This window comes from Entelurus aequoreus, linkage group LG10 (assembly GCF_033978785.1).
Source record: "Entelurus aequoreus isolate RoL-2023_Sb linkage group LG10, RoL_Eaeq_v1.1, whole genome shotgun sequence".
NCBI classification, from domain to species: Eukaryota; Metazoa; Chordata; class Actinopteri; order Syngnathiformes; family Syngnathidae; genus Entelurus; species Entelurus aequoreus.
The window spans coordinates 45164761-45182470 of NC_084740.1; the positions used below are offsets into that span (position 1 = coordinate 45164761).

Sequence of the window (17710 nt, forward strand, 5' to 3'; positions counted from 1 at the left end):
TTAGCAACACTAGCATACCAATGTGAGCTACATGCTAACATTACATTTTCACATCATACAAAGCTCGAAACTCCATCATAGCTGTGTGAGCTATATGCTAAAATTAAATATTAGCATTATGCAAAGTTACTAACTCTAGCATAGCTATGCGGGCCACATGCTAACATTAAATATTAGCATCATTCAAAGTTAATAACACTATCAAAGCTCTGTGAGCTACATGCTAACATTACATTTTCACATCCTACTAGGTTAGCAACACTAGCATAGCTATGTGAGCTACATGCTAACATCATGCTAGGTTAGCAACACTAGCATAGCTATGTGAGCTACATGATAACATTACATTTTAACATCATGCTAGGTTAGCAACACTAGCATAGCTATGTGAGCTACATGCTAACATTACATTTTAACATCATGCTAGGTTAGCAACACTAGCAAAGCTATGTGAGCTACATGCTAACATCCTGCTAGGTTAGCAACACTATGTAAAAAGAAGGTGCGTCATAGTAATGGGCCAGTCTTAAAGCAGTAGTGCTAACAGTAAAACCATGAAAGAGTGGCTGATACAAGTGTAAAAAGAAGTGAACCACACGTTCAAGTTGGAGTCTCACAGTTTCTTCGTCCCGCTGGGAGTTTTTCGAGGCCGTTTAGCTAATTGTGTCTCATGAGCCAATCAGGCACTGCCACTCGTTAGCATGCAATTAAAGGTGTGATGGTACACTTACCTGCACATTCACAATCATTATGTAAGACAACCACACTTTTTTTTCCCTTTTTTTTATACATTCCTATTTGAAAATAAATGTTCGCAAAAGTTAGCTAACATTAGAGCTAATGGAATCGCTCTATTCCGCCTATAAAGCCTTCTGAAAAACCTCCATCAAGTTTTTATATACACACGGCAAGTCTATATGTAGTATCTAGTAACATTCATAACAACATGTAATATTTGCATATTTTATATACACACTGTAAGTATATATGTAGTATCTAGTAACATTCATAATAACATGTAACAATTACATATTTTATATACACACTGTAAGTATATATGTAGTATCTAGTAACAGTCATAATAACATGTAATATTTACATATTTTATATACACACTGTAAGTACATATGTAATGTAGTAACATTCATAATAACATGTAATATTTACATATTTTATATACACACTGTAAGTATATATGTAATGTAGTAACATTCATAATAACATGTAATATTTACATATTTTATATACACAATGTAAGTATATATGTAGTATCTAGTAACATTCGTAATAACATGTCGTATTTACATATTTTATTTACAAGATGTAAGTATATATGTCATGTAGTAACATTCATAATAATATGTAATATATACATATTTTAGTCATTTTATGTATTAATTCCACAGACGCATCACAACGTTCACTTTCCCTTCAACAACAACAAGACTACTAATCAAGGCAGACTTGATGAGAGAACTGCTCTCACTGGTATTAAGACTGATGGGATGGTTGTATCTTCCCCTTTACATCAACAATTCATCATCATCCTATAGCATTGATTAGCGCTAGCATTGATTAGCGCTATGATTGATTAGAAATAGCATTGATTAGAGCTAGCATTGATTAGCACTACCATTGTTTAGAAATAGCATTGAATAGCGCTAGCATTGATTAGCACTAGCATTGATTAGCATTAGCATTGAATAGTGCTAGGATTGATTAGCACTAGCGTTGATTAGAACTAGCATTGATTAGTGCTAGCATTGATTAGCACTAGCGTTGATTAGAACTAGCATTGACCAGCGCTAGCATTGATTAGCACTAGCGTTGATTAGAACTAGCATTGACCAGCGCTAGCATTGATTAGCACTAGCGTTGATTAGAACTAGCATTGATTAGTGTTAGCATTGATTAGCACTAGCGTTGATTAGAACTAGCATTGATCAGCACTAGCATTGATTAGCACTAGCATTGATTAGTGCTAGCACTTATTAGCACTATCATCAATTAGCGCTATGGATGATTAGCGCTAGCGTTAACCATGAAGGTGAGAGAGGTGTCATCCATTCAAGGCAGCTGGGTTTATCAAAAAGCTGCTGGGTCAGAAATGTGACAACAACACCCGTACATCCAGACAGAAACAAGCTCCTCCTTCTCCAAGACACGCCCACCAGCCTCTGTGCCAACATTTCAATATTCATGATGAGATATGACACCGGGCGTGTTTGCCTGGCTTGTATTTCCCCACAGGGAGCGCGTCAACGTCCTCTCTGGTTCCCCAAGCAGGGAGAATGTGATGTCAGCGTCGTGAATATGAATATTCATGCGCTCATGAATATTCATGAGTCTGACTATGAATATGCATATGAAGCTGGCAGGACATAAGATGAGTCAGTTGTGCTCACCTGAGGGGTGTTGACCTTTAAACAGCTAATATGCTAACCTAGCATGGTGTTAGCATGTAGCTCACATAGCTATGCTAGTGTTGCTAACCTAGCATGGTGTTAGCATGTAGCTCACATAGCTATGCTAGTGTTGCTAACCTAGCATGGTGTTAGCATGTAGCTCACATAGCTATGCTAGTGTTGCTAACCTAGAATGATGTTAGCATGTAGCTCACATAGCTATGCTAGTGTTGCTAACCTAGCGTGATGTTAGCATGTAGCTCACATAGCTATGCTAGTGTTGCTAACCTAGCATGATGTTAGCATGTAGCTCGCATAGCTATGCTAGTGTTGCGAACCTAGCATGATGTTCAAATATAATGTTAGCATGTAGCTCACATTGCTATGCTAGTGTTGCTAACCTACATGATATTCAAATATAATGTTAGCATGTAGCTCACATTGCTATGTTAGTGTTGCTAACCTACATGATATTCAAATATAATGTTAGCATGTAGCTCACATAGCTATGCTAGTGTTGCTAACCTAGCATGATGTTAAAATATAATGTTAGCATGTAGCTCACATAGCTATGCTAGTGTTGCTTACCTAGCATGATTTTAAAATATAATGTTAGCATGTAGCTCACATAGCTATGCTAGTGTTGCTAGCCTAGCATGATGTTAAAATATAATGTTAGCATGTAGCTCACATAGCTATGCTAGTGTTGCTAACCAAGCATGACGCTAAAATGTGTACGCATGTAGCTCACATAGCATCCTTCCTTCCTTCCTTCTTTCCTTCCTTCCTTCCTCCTTTAAGGAGGCTAGCAAGTGCTAGCTAGCTGTTAGCAGTGATGAATTTCAATGAAGATTTACTTCAGGCCTGATTTATTCGGCTGAGATCTTCATGGCCGCTCTTTTCTCCCTGAGGACAAAAGTCATGAGTCTCCTGCTGAAGGGAATTCAACCGTTTACCACTCAGATACTAATTCAAGGCCCGTAAATACTTTTCTAAAGTACATTCAAGTATTTACAGTATTTGCCACAATAATCTAACTGTCCCAAAGTCAAAATGATCCTTGATGTTCGTCAATTGCTAAAATGTTAGCATGCTAACTTTTTGTTAGACTTCAGAGTGAAATATTTTGTTATTTCACATGTTGACTCTTAGTATGTTAGCGTGCTGACGTCACTATGCTAGCTTTTATGCTAATTTGGCGGGTAAAGACTTCGGAGTCAGATATTCTGTTATTTCACGCATACTAACTGTTAGCGTGCTAACATTAGCATGCTATCGTTTCAGTTCATCTTGCAGGTATTTGTTGGTGAAGATATTTTTTCTGCCGCACACATGCCACACTTCATTCATTCATTCATTCATTTCTGCCGCACACATGCCACACTTCATTCATTCATTTCTGCCGCACACATGCCACACTTCATTCATTCATTCATTCATTCATTTCTGCCGCACACATGCCACACTTCATTCATTCATTCATTTATTTCTGCCGCACACATGCCACACTTCATTCATTCATTCATTCATTTCTGCCGCACACATGCCACACTTCATTCATTCATTCATTCATTTCTGCCGCACACATGCCACACTTCATTCGCCACCATCACAAACGCGAGTAAGTTGGCGTGCTAGCATTAGCATGCTAGCTTGTCTGATAATTTTGTGGGAAGAGACTTCAGAGTCAAACGTTCTGTTATTTCACATGTTAAATGTTCGTATGTTATCACGCTAACATTAGCATGCTAGCTTGTCTGATCATTTTGCGGGTATAAACTTCAGAGTAAAATATTATTTCACGCATGCTAACTGTTAGTATTTTAGCGTGTTAAAATGAGCATGCTAGCTTGTCTGCTAATGTTGTGGGATTAGACTTCAGAGTGAAATATTCTGTTATTTCACGCATGTTAAATGTTAGTATGTTAGCATGCTAACATTAGCATGCTAGATTTTCTGCAAATTCAGTGGGTATAGACTTCACAACAAAATATTCTGTTATTTCACGCAAGCTAACTGTTAGTATGGTAGCGTGCTAACATTAGCGTGCTAGATTTTCTGCTAATTCTGTGGGTATAGACTTCACAACAAAATATTCTGTTATTTCACGCAAGCTAACTGTTAGTATGTTAGCGTGCTAACATTAGCATGCTAGCTTGTCTGCTAATTTTGTGGGGATGGACTTGAGAGTGAAATGTTGTTATTTCACGCATGCTAACTGCTAGTATGTTAGTGTGCTAATATTAGCATGCTATCTTTTAAGCTAATTTTGTAGGTAGTGTAGTGAAGACATATTTTTTGGCGCACACATCTCTCACACACACACACACACACACACACACACACACACACACACACACACATCTGTACTTTTAGAGTTCGACGTTCTTTTCGGATTTGGTCTTCCCTTCAGCGCTCTCCTAGCCGTGCGAAGACAAGCCCGCACAAAAGCGCCATCATGGCGTCTCTCTGTGGGCCGTCCCTCTTTGTCTCATCCCGCCCGCCATCCTGGGCGATGATTGAGTCTCCCGAGGAACCACAATCTGCCACTCGTGTTCCCAGACCTCTTTTGTGCGACACAAGAGATTCTTTGTCTGCCAGAGTTCCGCCTGAAGGGGGCGGGACTGAGAGGTCAGCCTGGTGGGGCTCGATTATGTCTCAGGCTTCCCCTTTCAGAAGTGCATTATTGATGATTGATGGCTGACTGATTGAAACGACAACATAAAAATAAATACTTTCATCAGCACACACACAGAGAAAATATTTTTTCATTGTTATACTTCAATAATTGTCAGTATTTATGTCAAGTACACACTTGCAGGTACAATATGACACACAGTATTTATTCATACAAAACTAGTACATTTACATGAATGCATCATGAATACTTAATACAATTTATTTATATTTACTTGACTCTATACATATTTTTATATGTTTTGTATATTTTTGTATATTGTATATTTTTATATTTTTTGTATATTTTTGTGTATTGTATATTTTTTAATTTTTTTGTATAATTTTGTATATTGGATATTTTTTATATCTGTTGTATATTTTTGTATATAGTATATTTGTATATTTTTGGATATTTTTATATTTGTATATTTTGTATATTGTATGTATTTATATTTTTATATTTTGCTGTATATTGTATATTTCTATATTATTATATTTTTTGTATATTTTTGTATATTGTATATTTTTATATTTTTTGTATATTTTTGTATATTTTTATATTTTTGGTATATTTTTGTATATTGTATAATTTTATATTGTTTTGTATATGTTTGTATATTGTATATTTTTATATTTTTGTATATTCTATATAGTTGTATTTTTTGTATATTGTATATTTTTATATTTGTATATTTTTTGTATGATTTTATATATTGTAAATTGTATATATATATATATATATATATATATATATATATATATATATATATATATATATATATATATATATATATATATATATATATATATATATATTTTTGTATATTGTATATTTTTGTATATTGTATATTTCTTTATATATATATATATATATATAGTATATTTTTGTATATTGTATATTTTTGTATATTGTATATTTCTTTATATATATATATATATATATATATATATATATATATATATATATATTGTATGGTTTTGTATATTGTATATTTTTATATATTGTGTATATTGTATATTTTTTTATTTTTGCATATTGTATATTTTTATATTTTTTATATAATTTGGTATATTGTATATTTTTAAATGTTTATATTTTTTGTATATGTTTGTATATTGTATATTTTTATATTTTTGCATATTGCATATTGTTGTATTTTTTTAAATATTTTTGTATATTGTATATTTTTATATTTGTATATTTTTTGTATGATTTTATATATTGTAAATTGTATTTTTTTTGTTATATATTTTTGTATATTGTATATTTTTATAGTTTTTGTATATTTTTGTATATTGTATATTTCTATATTTTTATATATATTGTATGGTTTTGTATATTGTGCTTTTTTATATATTGTATATATTGTATATTTTTATATTTTTGTATATTGTCTATTTTTATATTTTTTGTATAATTGTGTTTATTGTATATTTTTACATTTTTATATTTTTTGTATTTTTTTGTATATTGTATATTTTAATATTTTTGTATATTGCATATTTTTACATTTGTGTATATCTTTGTATATTGTATATGTGCATATTTTTGTATATTGTATATTTTTATATGTTTTGTATATTTTTGTATATTGCATATTTTTGTATATTGTATATTTTTATATTTTTGCATATTGCATATCTTTATTATCTACTTAAAAGCGCATCAAAAAATACACCATAAATAAATATATTTTCCAGTTACATTAATTTATTTAGAGCACACACCACAAAAACAGTTTCCCATCAGATGTAATAAATAAGAAGTCATATGGAAGAAACGTAAATGTTAGAATAGATTCCAAAGAAACAAAGAAAAAGCTCAATATGTCAATGTTATTATTATAATTGTTATTATAATTATTATTATTGAGGTGATAAAGATGACAAGCGTATTAAAAATATCATTTGTGTGTCCTGCTAGATTCGGTGGATTCATGTCCAAGCAGCTGTTTTGGGAATGGTGATTGTGTTTCTGGAACTTGTCACTGCTTCCTGGGCTTTAAAGGTCCTGACTGTGGGCGTGGTGAGTCTACTCCTCTTCATCATCATCACTATTATTATTATTATTATTGTTATTATTAGTAGTCATTGTCATGTTCTACTACTGTTACCTTGCTAGCATGCTAGCATCCACGCCTGGATGCAATATACAAACCTCTCCATACCCCACATTTCCCACCCGATTGCAAGCGTTCCAACATCCACACCCTCCACTCACCTCGGACTATCAAACATTTCACTTGCACTCACATGTATCAGCAGATCACGGCCATAGGGCACTCACACGTATGAGCAGATCACGGCCATAGGGCACTCACACGTATGAGCAGATCACGGCCATAGGGCACTCACATGTATGAGCAGATCACGGCCATAGGGCACTCACATGTATGAGCAGATCACGGCCATAGGGCACTCACACGTATGAGCAGATCACGGCCATAGGGCACTCACACGTATGAGCAGATCACGGCCATAGGGCACTCACACGTATGAGCAGATCACGGCCATAGGGCACTCACACGTATGAGCAGATCACGGCCATAGGGCACTCACATGTATGAGCAGATCACGGCCATAGGGCACTCACACGTATGAGCAGATCACGGCCATAGGGCACTCACACGTATGAGCAGATCACGGCCATAGGGCACTCACACGTATGAGCAGATCACGGCCATAGGGCACTCACATGTATGAGCAGATCACGGCCATAGGGCACTCACACGTATGAGCAGATCACGGCCATAGGGCACTCACACGTATGAGCAGATCACGGCCATAGGGCACTCACACGTATGAGCAGATCACGGCCATAGGGCACTCACATGTATGAGCAGATCACGGCCATAGGGCACTCACACGCATTTCCTAGCAGAATGTTGCCATCTACTGTTCATGTAGTCCTGTTTGACTGTGCCTCCCTGCAGCCGCCTGCCCGGTGCTGTGCAGTGGCAACGGTCAGTACCGGAAGGGCGGCTGCATGTGTCACAGCGGCTGGAAGGGCTCCGAGTGCCACGTGCCCACCAGCCAGTGTGTGGACGTGAGCTGCAGCGGGCGCGGCGCCTGCATCGTGGGCACCTGCATCTGCAACCCCGGCTACAAGGGCGACAACTGTGAGGAAGGTAGGAGAGCCTTATTGAAGGAACACGCTCAAACTTCATAAACTTCTTTGAAAGACATTGACAATGACGGATCTACTGTAGGTTTGCGTGGACTAAAACACGTGCAAACTTCATAGCACACACAAAGCAGATTTTACTGAGCAGAATCAAAGAGTGCAAATCATTTAGCACGTCTGTCTTCATGAATATGCAAAATGATCATCAGAAGGATGGAAGTACAATTATTTATTTAGCACACGCAGTGTGATTTATCAACTCCGAGCGCTATTTAGCACGTGCTAAGTGACACATTCACACCTGCATGTTAACATTCGTCTACTGTTGAGAGCGATCAATAGTGCTCTATTTTTGTTGGCAAATGAGAGATTATCATCAGACTTCAACATCTCTAACATGCCTCATTGCACATGAAAATATGTTCCTTAATTGTTCCTTAATTGCACATGAAAATATGTTCCTTAATTGTTCCTTAATTGCACATGAAAATATGTTCCTTAATTGTTCCTTAATTGCACATGAAAATATGTTCCTTAATTGTTCCTTAATTGCAAATGAAAATATATTCTTTAATTGTTCCTTAATTGCACATGAAAATATGTTCCTTAATTGTTCCTTAATTGCAAATGAAAATATGTTCTTTAATTGTTCCTTAATTGCACATGAAAATATGTTCCTTAATTGTTCCTTAATTGCAAATGAAAATATGTTCTTTAATTGTTCCTTAATTGCACATGAAAATATGTTCCTTAATTGTTCCTTAATTGCACATGAAAATATGTTCTTTAATTGTTCCTTAATTGCACATGAAAATATGTTCCTTAATTGTTCCTTAATTGCAAATGAAAATATGTTCTTTAATTGTTCCTTAATTGCACATGAAAATATGTTCCTTAATTGTTCCTTAATTGTAAATGAAAATATGTTCTTTAATTGTTCCTTAATTGCACATGAAAATATGTTCCTTAATTGTTCCTTAATTGCACATGAAAATATGTTCTTTAATTGTTCCTTAATTGCACATGAAAATATGTTCCTTAATTGTTCCTTAATTGCAAATGAAAATATGTTCTTTAATTGTTCCTTAATTGCACATGAAAATATGTTCCTTAATTGTTCCTTAATTGCACATGAAAATATGTTCCTTAATTGTTCCTTAATTGCACATGAAAATATGTTCTTTAATTGTTCCTTAATTGCACATGAAAATATGTTCCTTAATTGTTCCTTAATTGCAAATGAAAATATGTTCTTTAATTGTTCCTTAATTGCACATGAAAATATGTTCCTTAATTGTTCCTTAATTGCACATGAAAATATGTTCCTTAATTGTTCCTTAATTGCACATGAAAATATGTTCCTTAATTGTTCCTTAATTGCACATGAAAATATGTTCTTTAATTGTTCCTTAATTGCACATGAAAATATGTTCCTTAATTGTTCCTTAATTGCACATGAAATTATGTTCCTTAATTGTCTCACCCTGGATAAATAACATGAATATAGAAACACATGTCAGCTAGTTGACATACTGCATTACCCAGAAGGCTTAGCGCCGTAGACAGGAAGAGGAAGTAGGTGTTGCTACACGTTGTTGTCGTCCACACAAAGATGTGTTCTATTGGACAGTGGTCGTGCGCGTACGAGTGCCGACTGGACAAAACGTACGAGAAAGTGAGGGTTTTTTCTGTGTTTGGTGGTGCAAACTTTGTTGAGGGCACCAAAATAAGTGAGGGGTGGAGCTGGACTCACAACAGTTGCATTTCCATGTCGGCCTTTAAAAATGTTTTGAAATTAAATGAAAAGTGATGAATTAAAACTGCCGTGTTTGGAATCCAATGTTTGTGACGCTCTAAGTTTGTAGGAGGAAATAGCACTGCTGGTACCTGCTGGCGCCACTTGGTACCTGATAAGTGAGAAGTGATTGACGTGAAGGTGCTTTCATGCTTCCGTCACCATAGCGACCGTGAGTGACAGGCGCCACGCAACAGCACTTCATTGTGCGCCCGCCGGCGGCACTCGCCATCTGATGCTCGCCCGCGGGGAACTGCCATTGACCAGGGCGCACAAAGCCCCGGGCCGATAAGATGGAGAGCGCCATTGTGTTGACGGCTCTCGTTTCAAGATGAAGAATGGCGGCGGGCGGGTGACAAATGGGCTCGGTGACATCCCCGCGTTCTACCGGAGTCAGCGGTTAGGCCTTTCCCTTTTTTACCTTCCACGGCGGCGACCTTCAGGCGGCGTGATGAATGGCCAGGAGAGACCTTGCTGTCAGGTCACTGTGATCCCGCCGCCATCTGCTGAGAGGCCAGGGACCTGTCGCCATGGCGACCTCTGACGCCAGTATGTCGGCCATCTGCACGCCGCGTTCGGGACGGAACCATTAAAAACAAACACCGTCTCAACCCGAGCAGGAAGTGCAGCGGCTTGCGGTGATCTACTAAGACTGTGTGTACAAGTACTATATAGTGTGTACATAGTATACAACTATGTGTACTATTAGTGGGGGTGTTGCAGGTGATCTACTAAGACTGTGTGTACAAGTACTATATAGTGTGTATAAAGTATACAACTATGTGTACTATTAGTGGGTGTGTTGCAGGTGATCTACTAAGACTGTGTGTACAAGTACTATATAGTGTGTACATAGTATACAACTATGTGTACTATTAGTGGGGGTGTTGGAGGTGATCTACTAAGACTGTGTGTACAAGTACTATATAGTGTGTACATAGTATACAACTATGTGTACTATTAGTGGGTGTGTTGCAGGTGATCTACTAAGACTGTGTGTACAATTGAATACAAGTACTATATAGTGTGTGCATAGTATACAACTATGTGTACTATTAGTGGGGGTGTTGCAGGTGATCTACTAAGACTGTGTGTACAAGTACTATATAGTGTGTACATAGTATACAACTATGTGTACTATTAGTGGGGGTGTTGCAGGTGATCTACTAAGACTGTGTGTACAAGTACTATATAGTGTGTACAAAGTATACAACTATGTGTACTATTAGTGGGTGTGTTGCAGGTGACCTACTAAGACTGTATGTACAAGTACTATATAGTGTGTACATAGTATACAACTATGTGTACTATTAGTGGGTGTGTTGCAGGTGATCTACTAAGACTGTGTGTACAATTGAATACAAGTACTATATAGTGTGTACATAGTATACAACTATGTGTACTATTAGTGGGTGTGTTGCAGGTGATCTACTAAGACTGTGTGTACGGTATAGCTCGGTTGGTAGAGCGGCCGTGCCAGCAACTTGAGGGTTGCAGGTTCGATCCCCGCTTCCGCCATCCTAGTCACTGCCGTTGTGTCCTTGGGCAAGACACTTTACCCACCTGCTCCCAGTGCCACCCACACTGGTTTAAATGTAACTTAGATATTGGGTTTCACAATGTAAAGCGCTTTGAGTCACTTGAGAAAAAGCGCTATATAAATGTAATTCACTTCACTTCACTTCACAAGTACTATATAGTGTGTACAAAGTATACAACTATGTGTACTATTAGTGGGTGTGTTGCAGGTGACCTACTAAGACTGTATGTACAAGTACTATATAGTGTGTACATAGTATACAACTATGTGTACTATTAGTGGGTGTGTTGCAGGTGATCTACTAAGACTGTGTGTACAATTGAATACAAGTACTATATAGTGTGTACATAGTATACAACTATGTGTACTATTAGTGGGTGTGTTGCAGGTGATCTACTAATACTGTGTGTACAAGTACTATATAGTGTGTACAAAGTATACAACTATGTGTACTATTAGTGGGTGTGTTGCAGGTGACCTACTAAGACTGTATGTACAAGTACTATATAGTGTGTACATAGTATACAACTATGTGTACTATTAGTGGGTGTGTTGCAGGTGATCTACTAAGACTGTGTGTACAATTGAATACAAGTACTATATAGTGTGTACATAGTATACAACTATGTGTACTATTAGTGGGTGTGTTGCAGGTGATCTACTAAGACTGTGTGTACAAGTACTATATAGTGTGTACATAGTATACAACTATGTGTACTCTTAGTGGGGGTGTTGCAGGTGATCTACTAAGACTGTGTGTACAAGTACTATATAGTGTGTACATAGTATACAACTATGTGTACTATTAGTGGGGGTGTTGCAGGTGATCTACTAAGACTGTGTGTACAATTGAATACAAGTACTATATAGTGTGTACATAGTATACAACTATGTGTACTATTAGTGGGTGTGTTGCAGGTGATCTACTAAGACTGTGTGTACAAGTACTATATAGTGTGTACAAAGTATACAACTATGTGTACTATTAGTGGGTGTGTTGCAGGTGACCTACTAAGACTGTATGTACAAGTACTATATAGTGTGTACATAGTATAAAACTATGTGTACTATTAGTGGGTGTGTTGCAGGTGATCTACTAAGACTGTGTGTACAAGTACTATATAGTGTGTACAAAGTATACAACTATGTGTACTATTAGTGGGTGTGTTGCAGGTGATCTACTAAGACTGTATGTACAAGTACTATATAGTGTGTACATAGTATACAAGCATGTGTACTATTAGTGGGTGTGTTGCAGGTGATCTACTAAGACTGTATGTACAAGTACTATATAGTGTGTACATAGTATACAACTATGTGTACTATTAGTGGGTGTGTTGCAGGTGATCTACTAAGACTGTGTGTACAAGTACTATATAGTGTGTACAAAGTATAAAACTATGTGTACTATTAGTGGGTGTGTTGCAGGTGATCTACTAAGACTGTGTGTACAAGTACTATATAGTGTGTACAAAGTATACAACTATGTGTACTATTAGTGGGTGTGTTGCAGGTGACCTACTAAGACTGTATGTACAAGTACTATATAGTGTGTACATAGTATACAACTATGTGTACTATTAGTGGGTGTGTTGCAGGTGATCTACTAAGACTGTGTGTACAATTGAATACAAGTACTATATAGTGTGTACATAGTATACAACTATGTGTACTATTAGTGGGTGTGTTGCAGGTGATCTACTAAGACTGTGTGTACAAGTAGTATATAGTGTGTACAAAGTATACAACTATGTGTACTATTAGTGGGTGTGTTGCAGGTGACCTACTAAGACTGTATGTACAAGTACTATATAGTGTGTACATAGTATACAAGTATGTGTACTATTAGTGGGTGTGTTGCAGGTGATCTACTAAGACTGTGTGTACAAGTACTATATAGTGTGTACATAGTATAAAACTATGTGTACTATTAGTGGGTGTGTTGCAGGTGATCTACTAAGACTGTGTGTACAAGTACTATATAGTGTGTACAAAGTATACAACTATGTGTACTATTAGTGGGTGTGTTGCAGGTGATCTACTAAGACTGTATGTACAAGTACTATATAGTGTGTACATAGTATACAAGTATGTGTACTATTAGTGGGTGTGTTGCAGGTGATCTACTAAGACTGTATGTACAAGTACTATATAGTGTGTACATAGTATACAACTATGTGTACTATTAGTGGGTGTGTTGCAGGTGATCTACTAAGACTGTGTGTACAAGTACTATATAGTGTGTACAAAGTATACAACTATGTGTACTATTAGTGGGTGTGTTGCAGGTGATCTACTAAGACTGTATGTACAAGTACTATATAGTGTGTACATAGTATACAACTATGTGTACTATTAGTGGGTGTGTTGCAGGTGATCTACTAAGACTGTGTGTACAAGTACTATATAGTGTGTACAAAGTATAAAACTATGTGTACTATTAGTGGGTGTGTTGCAGGTGATCTACTAAGACTGTGTGTACAAGTACTATATAGTGTGTACAAAGTATACAACTATGTGTACTATTAGTGGGTGTGTTGCAGGTGACCTACTAAGACTGTATGTACAAGTACTATATAGTGTGTACATAGTATACAACTATGTGTACTATTAGTGGGTGTGTTGCAGGTGATCTACTAAGACTGTGTGTACAATTGAATACAAGTACTATATAGTGTGTACATAGTATACAACTATGTGTACTATTAGTGGGTGTGTTGCAGGTGATCTACTAAGACTGTGTGTACAAGTAGTATATAGTGTGTACAAAGTATACAACTATGTGTACTATTAGTGGGTGTGTTGCAGGTGACCTACTAAGACTGTATGTACAAGTACTATATAGTGTGTACATAGTATAAAACTATGTGTACTATTAGTGGGTGTGTTGCAGGTGATCTACTAAGACTGTGTGTACAAGTACTATATAGTGTGTACAAAGTATACAACTATGTGTACTATTAGTGGGTGTGTTGCAGGTGATCTACTAAGACTGTATGTACAAGTACTATATAGTGTGTACATAGTATACAAGTATGTGTACTATTAGTGGGTGTGTTGCAGGTGATCTACTAAGACTGTATGTACAAGTACTATATAGTGTGTACATAGTATACAACTATGTGTACTATTAGTGGGTGTGTTGCAGGTGATCTACTAAGACTGTGTGTACAAGTACTATATAGTGTGTACAAAGTATACAACTATGTGTACTATTAGTGGGTGTGTTGCAGGTGATCTACTAAGACTGTATGTACAAGTACTATATAGTGTGTACATAGTATACAACTATGTGTACTATTAGTGGGTGTGTTGCAGGTGATCTACTAAGACTGTGTGTACAAGTACTATATAGTGTGTACAAAGTATACAACTATGTGTACTATTAGTGGGTGTGTTGCAGGTGACCTACTAAGACTGTATGTACAAGTACTATATAGTGTGTACATAGTATACAACTATGTGTACTATTAGTGGGTGTGTTGCAGGTGATCTACTAAGACTGTGTGTACAATTGAATACAAGTACTATATAGTGTGTACATAGTATACAACTATGTGTACTATTAGTGGGTGTGTTGCAGGTGATCTACTAAGACTGTGTGTACAAGTACTATATAGTGTGTACATAGTATACAACTATGTGTACTCTTAGTGGGGGTGTTGCAGGTGATCTACTAAGACTGTGTGTACAAGTACTATATAGTGTGTACATAGTATACAACTATGTGTACTATTAGTGGGGGTGTTGCAGGTGATCTACTAAGACTGTGTGTACAATTGAATACAAGTACTATATAGTGTGTACATAGTATACAACTATGTGTACTATTAGTGGGTGTGTTGCAGGTGATCTACTAAGACTGTGTGTACAAGTACTATATAGTGTGTACAAAGTATACAACTATGTGTACTATTAGTGGGTGTGTTGCAGGTGACCTACTAAGACTGTATGTACAAGTACTATATAGTGTGTACATAGTATAAAACTATGTGTACTATTAGTGGGTGTGTTGCAGGTGATCTACTAAGACTGTGTGTACAAGTACTATATAGTGTGTACAAAGTATACAACTATGTGTACTATTAGTGGGTGTGTTGCAGGTGATCTACTAAGACTGTATGTACAAGTACTATATAGTGTGTACATAGTATACAAGCATGTGTACTATTAGTGGGTGTGTTGCAGGTGATCTACTAAGACTGTATGTACAAGTACTATATAGTGTGTACATAGTATACAACTATGTGTACTATTAGTGGGTGTGTTGCAGGTGATCTACTAAGACTGTGTGTACAAGTACTATATAGTGTGTACAAAGTATAAAACTATGTGTACTATTAGTGGGTGTGTTGCAGGTGATCTACTAAGACTGTGTGTACAAGTACTATATAGTGTGTACAAAGTATACAACTATGTGTACTATTAGTGGGTGTGTTGCAGGTGACCTACTAAGACTGTATGTACAAGTACTATATAGTGTGTACATAGTATACAACTATGTGTACTATTAGTGGGTGTGTTGCAGGTGATCTACTAAGACTGTGTGTACAATTGAATACAAGTACTATATAGTGTGTACATAGTATACAACTATGTGTACTATTAGTGGGTGTGTTGCAGGTGATCTACTAAGACTGTGTGTACAAGTAGTATATAGTGTGTACAAAGTATACAACTATGTGTACTATTAGTGGGTGTGTTGCAGGTGACCTACTAAGACTGTATGTACAAGTACTATATAGTGTGTACATAGTATACAAGTATGTGTACTATTAGTGGGTGTGTTGCAGGTGATCTACTAAGACTGTGTGTACAAGTACTATATAGTGTGTACATAGTATAAAACTATGTGTACTATTAGTGGGTGTGTTGCAGGTGATCTACTAAGACTGTGTGTACAAGTACTATATAGTGTGTACAAAGTATACAACTATGTGTACTATTAGTGGGTGTGTTGCAGGTGATCTACTAAGACTGTATGTACAAGTACTATATAGTGTGTACATAGTATACAAGTATGTGTACTATTAGTGGGTGTGTTGCAGGTGATCTACTAAGACTGTATGTACAAGTACTATATAGTGTGTACATAGTATACAACTATGTGTACTATTAGTGGGTGTGTTGCAGGTGATCTACTAAGACTGTGTGTACAAGTACTATATAGTGTGTACAAAGTATACAACTATGTGTACTATTAGTGGGTGTGTTGCAGGTGATCTACTAAGACTGTATGTACAAGTACTATATAGTGTGTACATAGTATACAACTATGTGTACTATTAGTGGGTGTGTTGCAGGTGATCTACTAAGACTGTGTGTACAAGTACTATATAGTGTGTACAAAGTATAAAACTATGTGTACTATTAGTGGGTGTGTTGCAGGTGATCTACTAAGACTGTGTGTACAAGTACTATATAGTGTGTACAAAGTATACAACTATGTGTACTATTAGTGGGTGTGTTGCAGGTGACCTACTAAGACTGTATGTACAAGTACTATATAGTGTGTACATAGTATACAACTATGTGTACTATTAGTGGGTGTGTTGCAGGTGATCTACTAAGACTGTGTGTACAATTGAATACAAGTACTATATAGTGTGTACATAGTATACAACTATGTGTACTATTAGTGGGTGTGTTGCAGGTGATCTACTAAGACTGTGTGTACAAGTAGTATATAGTGTGTACAAAGTATACAACTATGTGTACTATTAGTGGGTGTGTTGCAGGTGACCTACTAAGACTGTATGTACAAGTACTATATAGTGTGTACATAGTATAAAACTATGTGTACTATTAGTGGGTGTGTTGCAGGTGATCTACTAAGACTGTGTGTACAAGTACTATATAGTGTGTACAAAGTATACAACTATGTGTACTATTAGTGGGTGTGTTGCAGGTGATCTACTAAGACTGTATGTACAAGTACTATATAGTGTGTACATAGTATACAAGTATGTGTACTATTAGTGGGTGTGTTGCAGGTGATCTACTAAGACTGTATGTACAAGTACTATATAGTGTGTACATAGTATACAACTATGTGTACTATTAGTGGGTGTGTTGCAGGTGATCTACTAAGACTGTGTGTACAAGTACTATATAGTGTGTACAAAGTATACAACTATGTGTACTATTAGTGGGTGTGTTGCAGGTGA

General features: G+C 36.3%; 1 protein-coding gene across 18 annotated transcripts in view; it reads left to right on the top strand.

Annotated features, from left to right (window-relative positions):
• Window positions 1-17710, top strand: part of tenm4 (teneurin transmembrane protein 4) — a 312747-nt gene that overhangs the window by 152522 nt on the left and 142515 nt on the right. For all 18 annotated transcript variants that reach the window (XM_062060986.1, XM_062060970.1, XM_062060972.1 and 15 more), the window contains 2 exons: window positions 7009-7110; window positions 8018-8212. In XM_062060986.1, the coding sequence (XP_061916970.1) occupies window positions 7009-7110; window positions 8018-8212 (297 nt within the window). The remainder of the gene's footprint in view (window positions 1-7008; window positions 7111-8017; window positions 8213-17710) is intronic.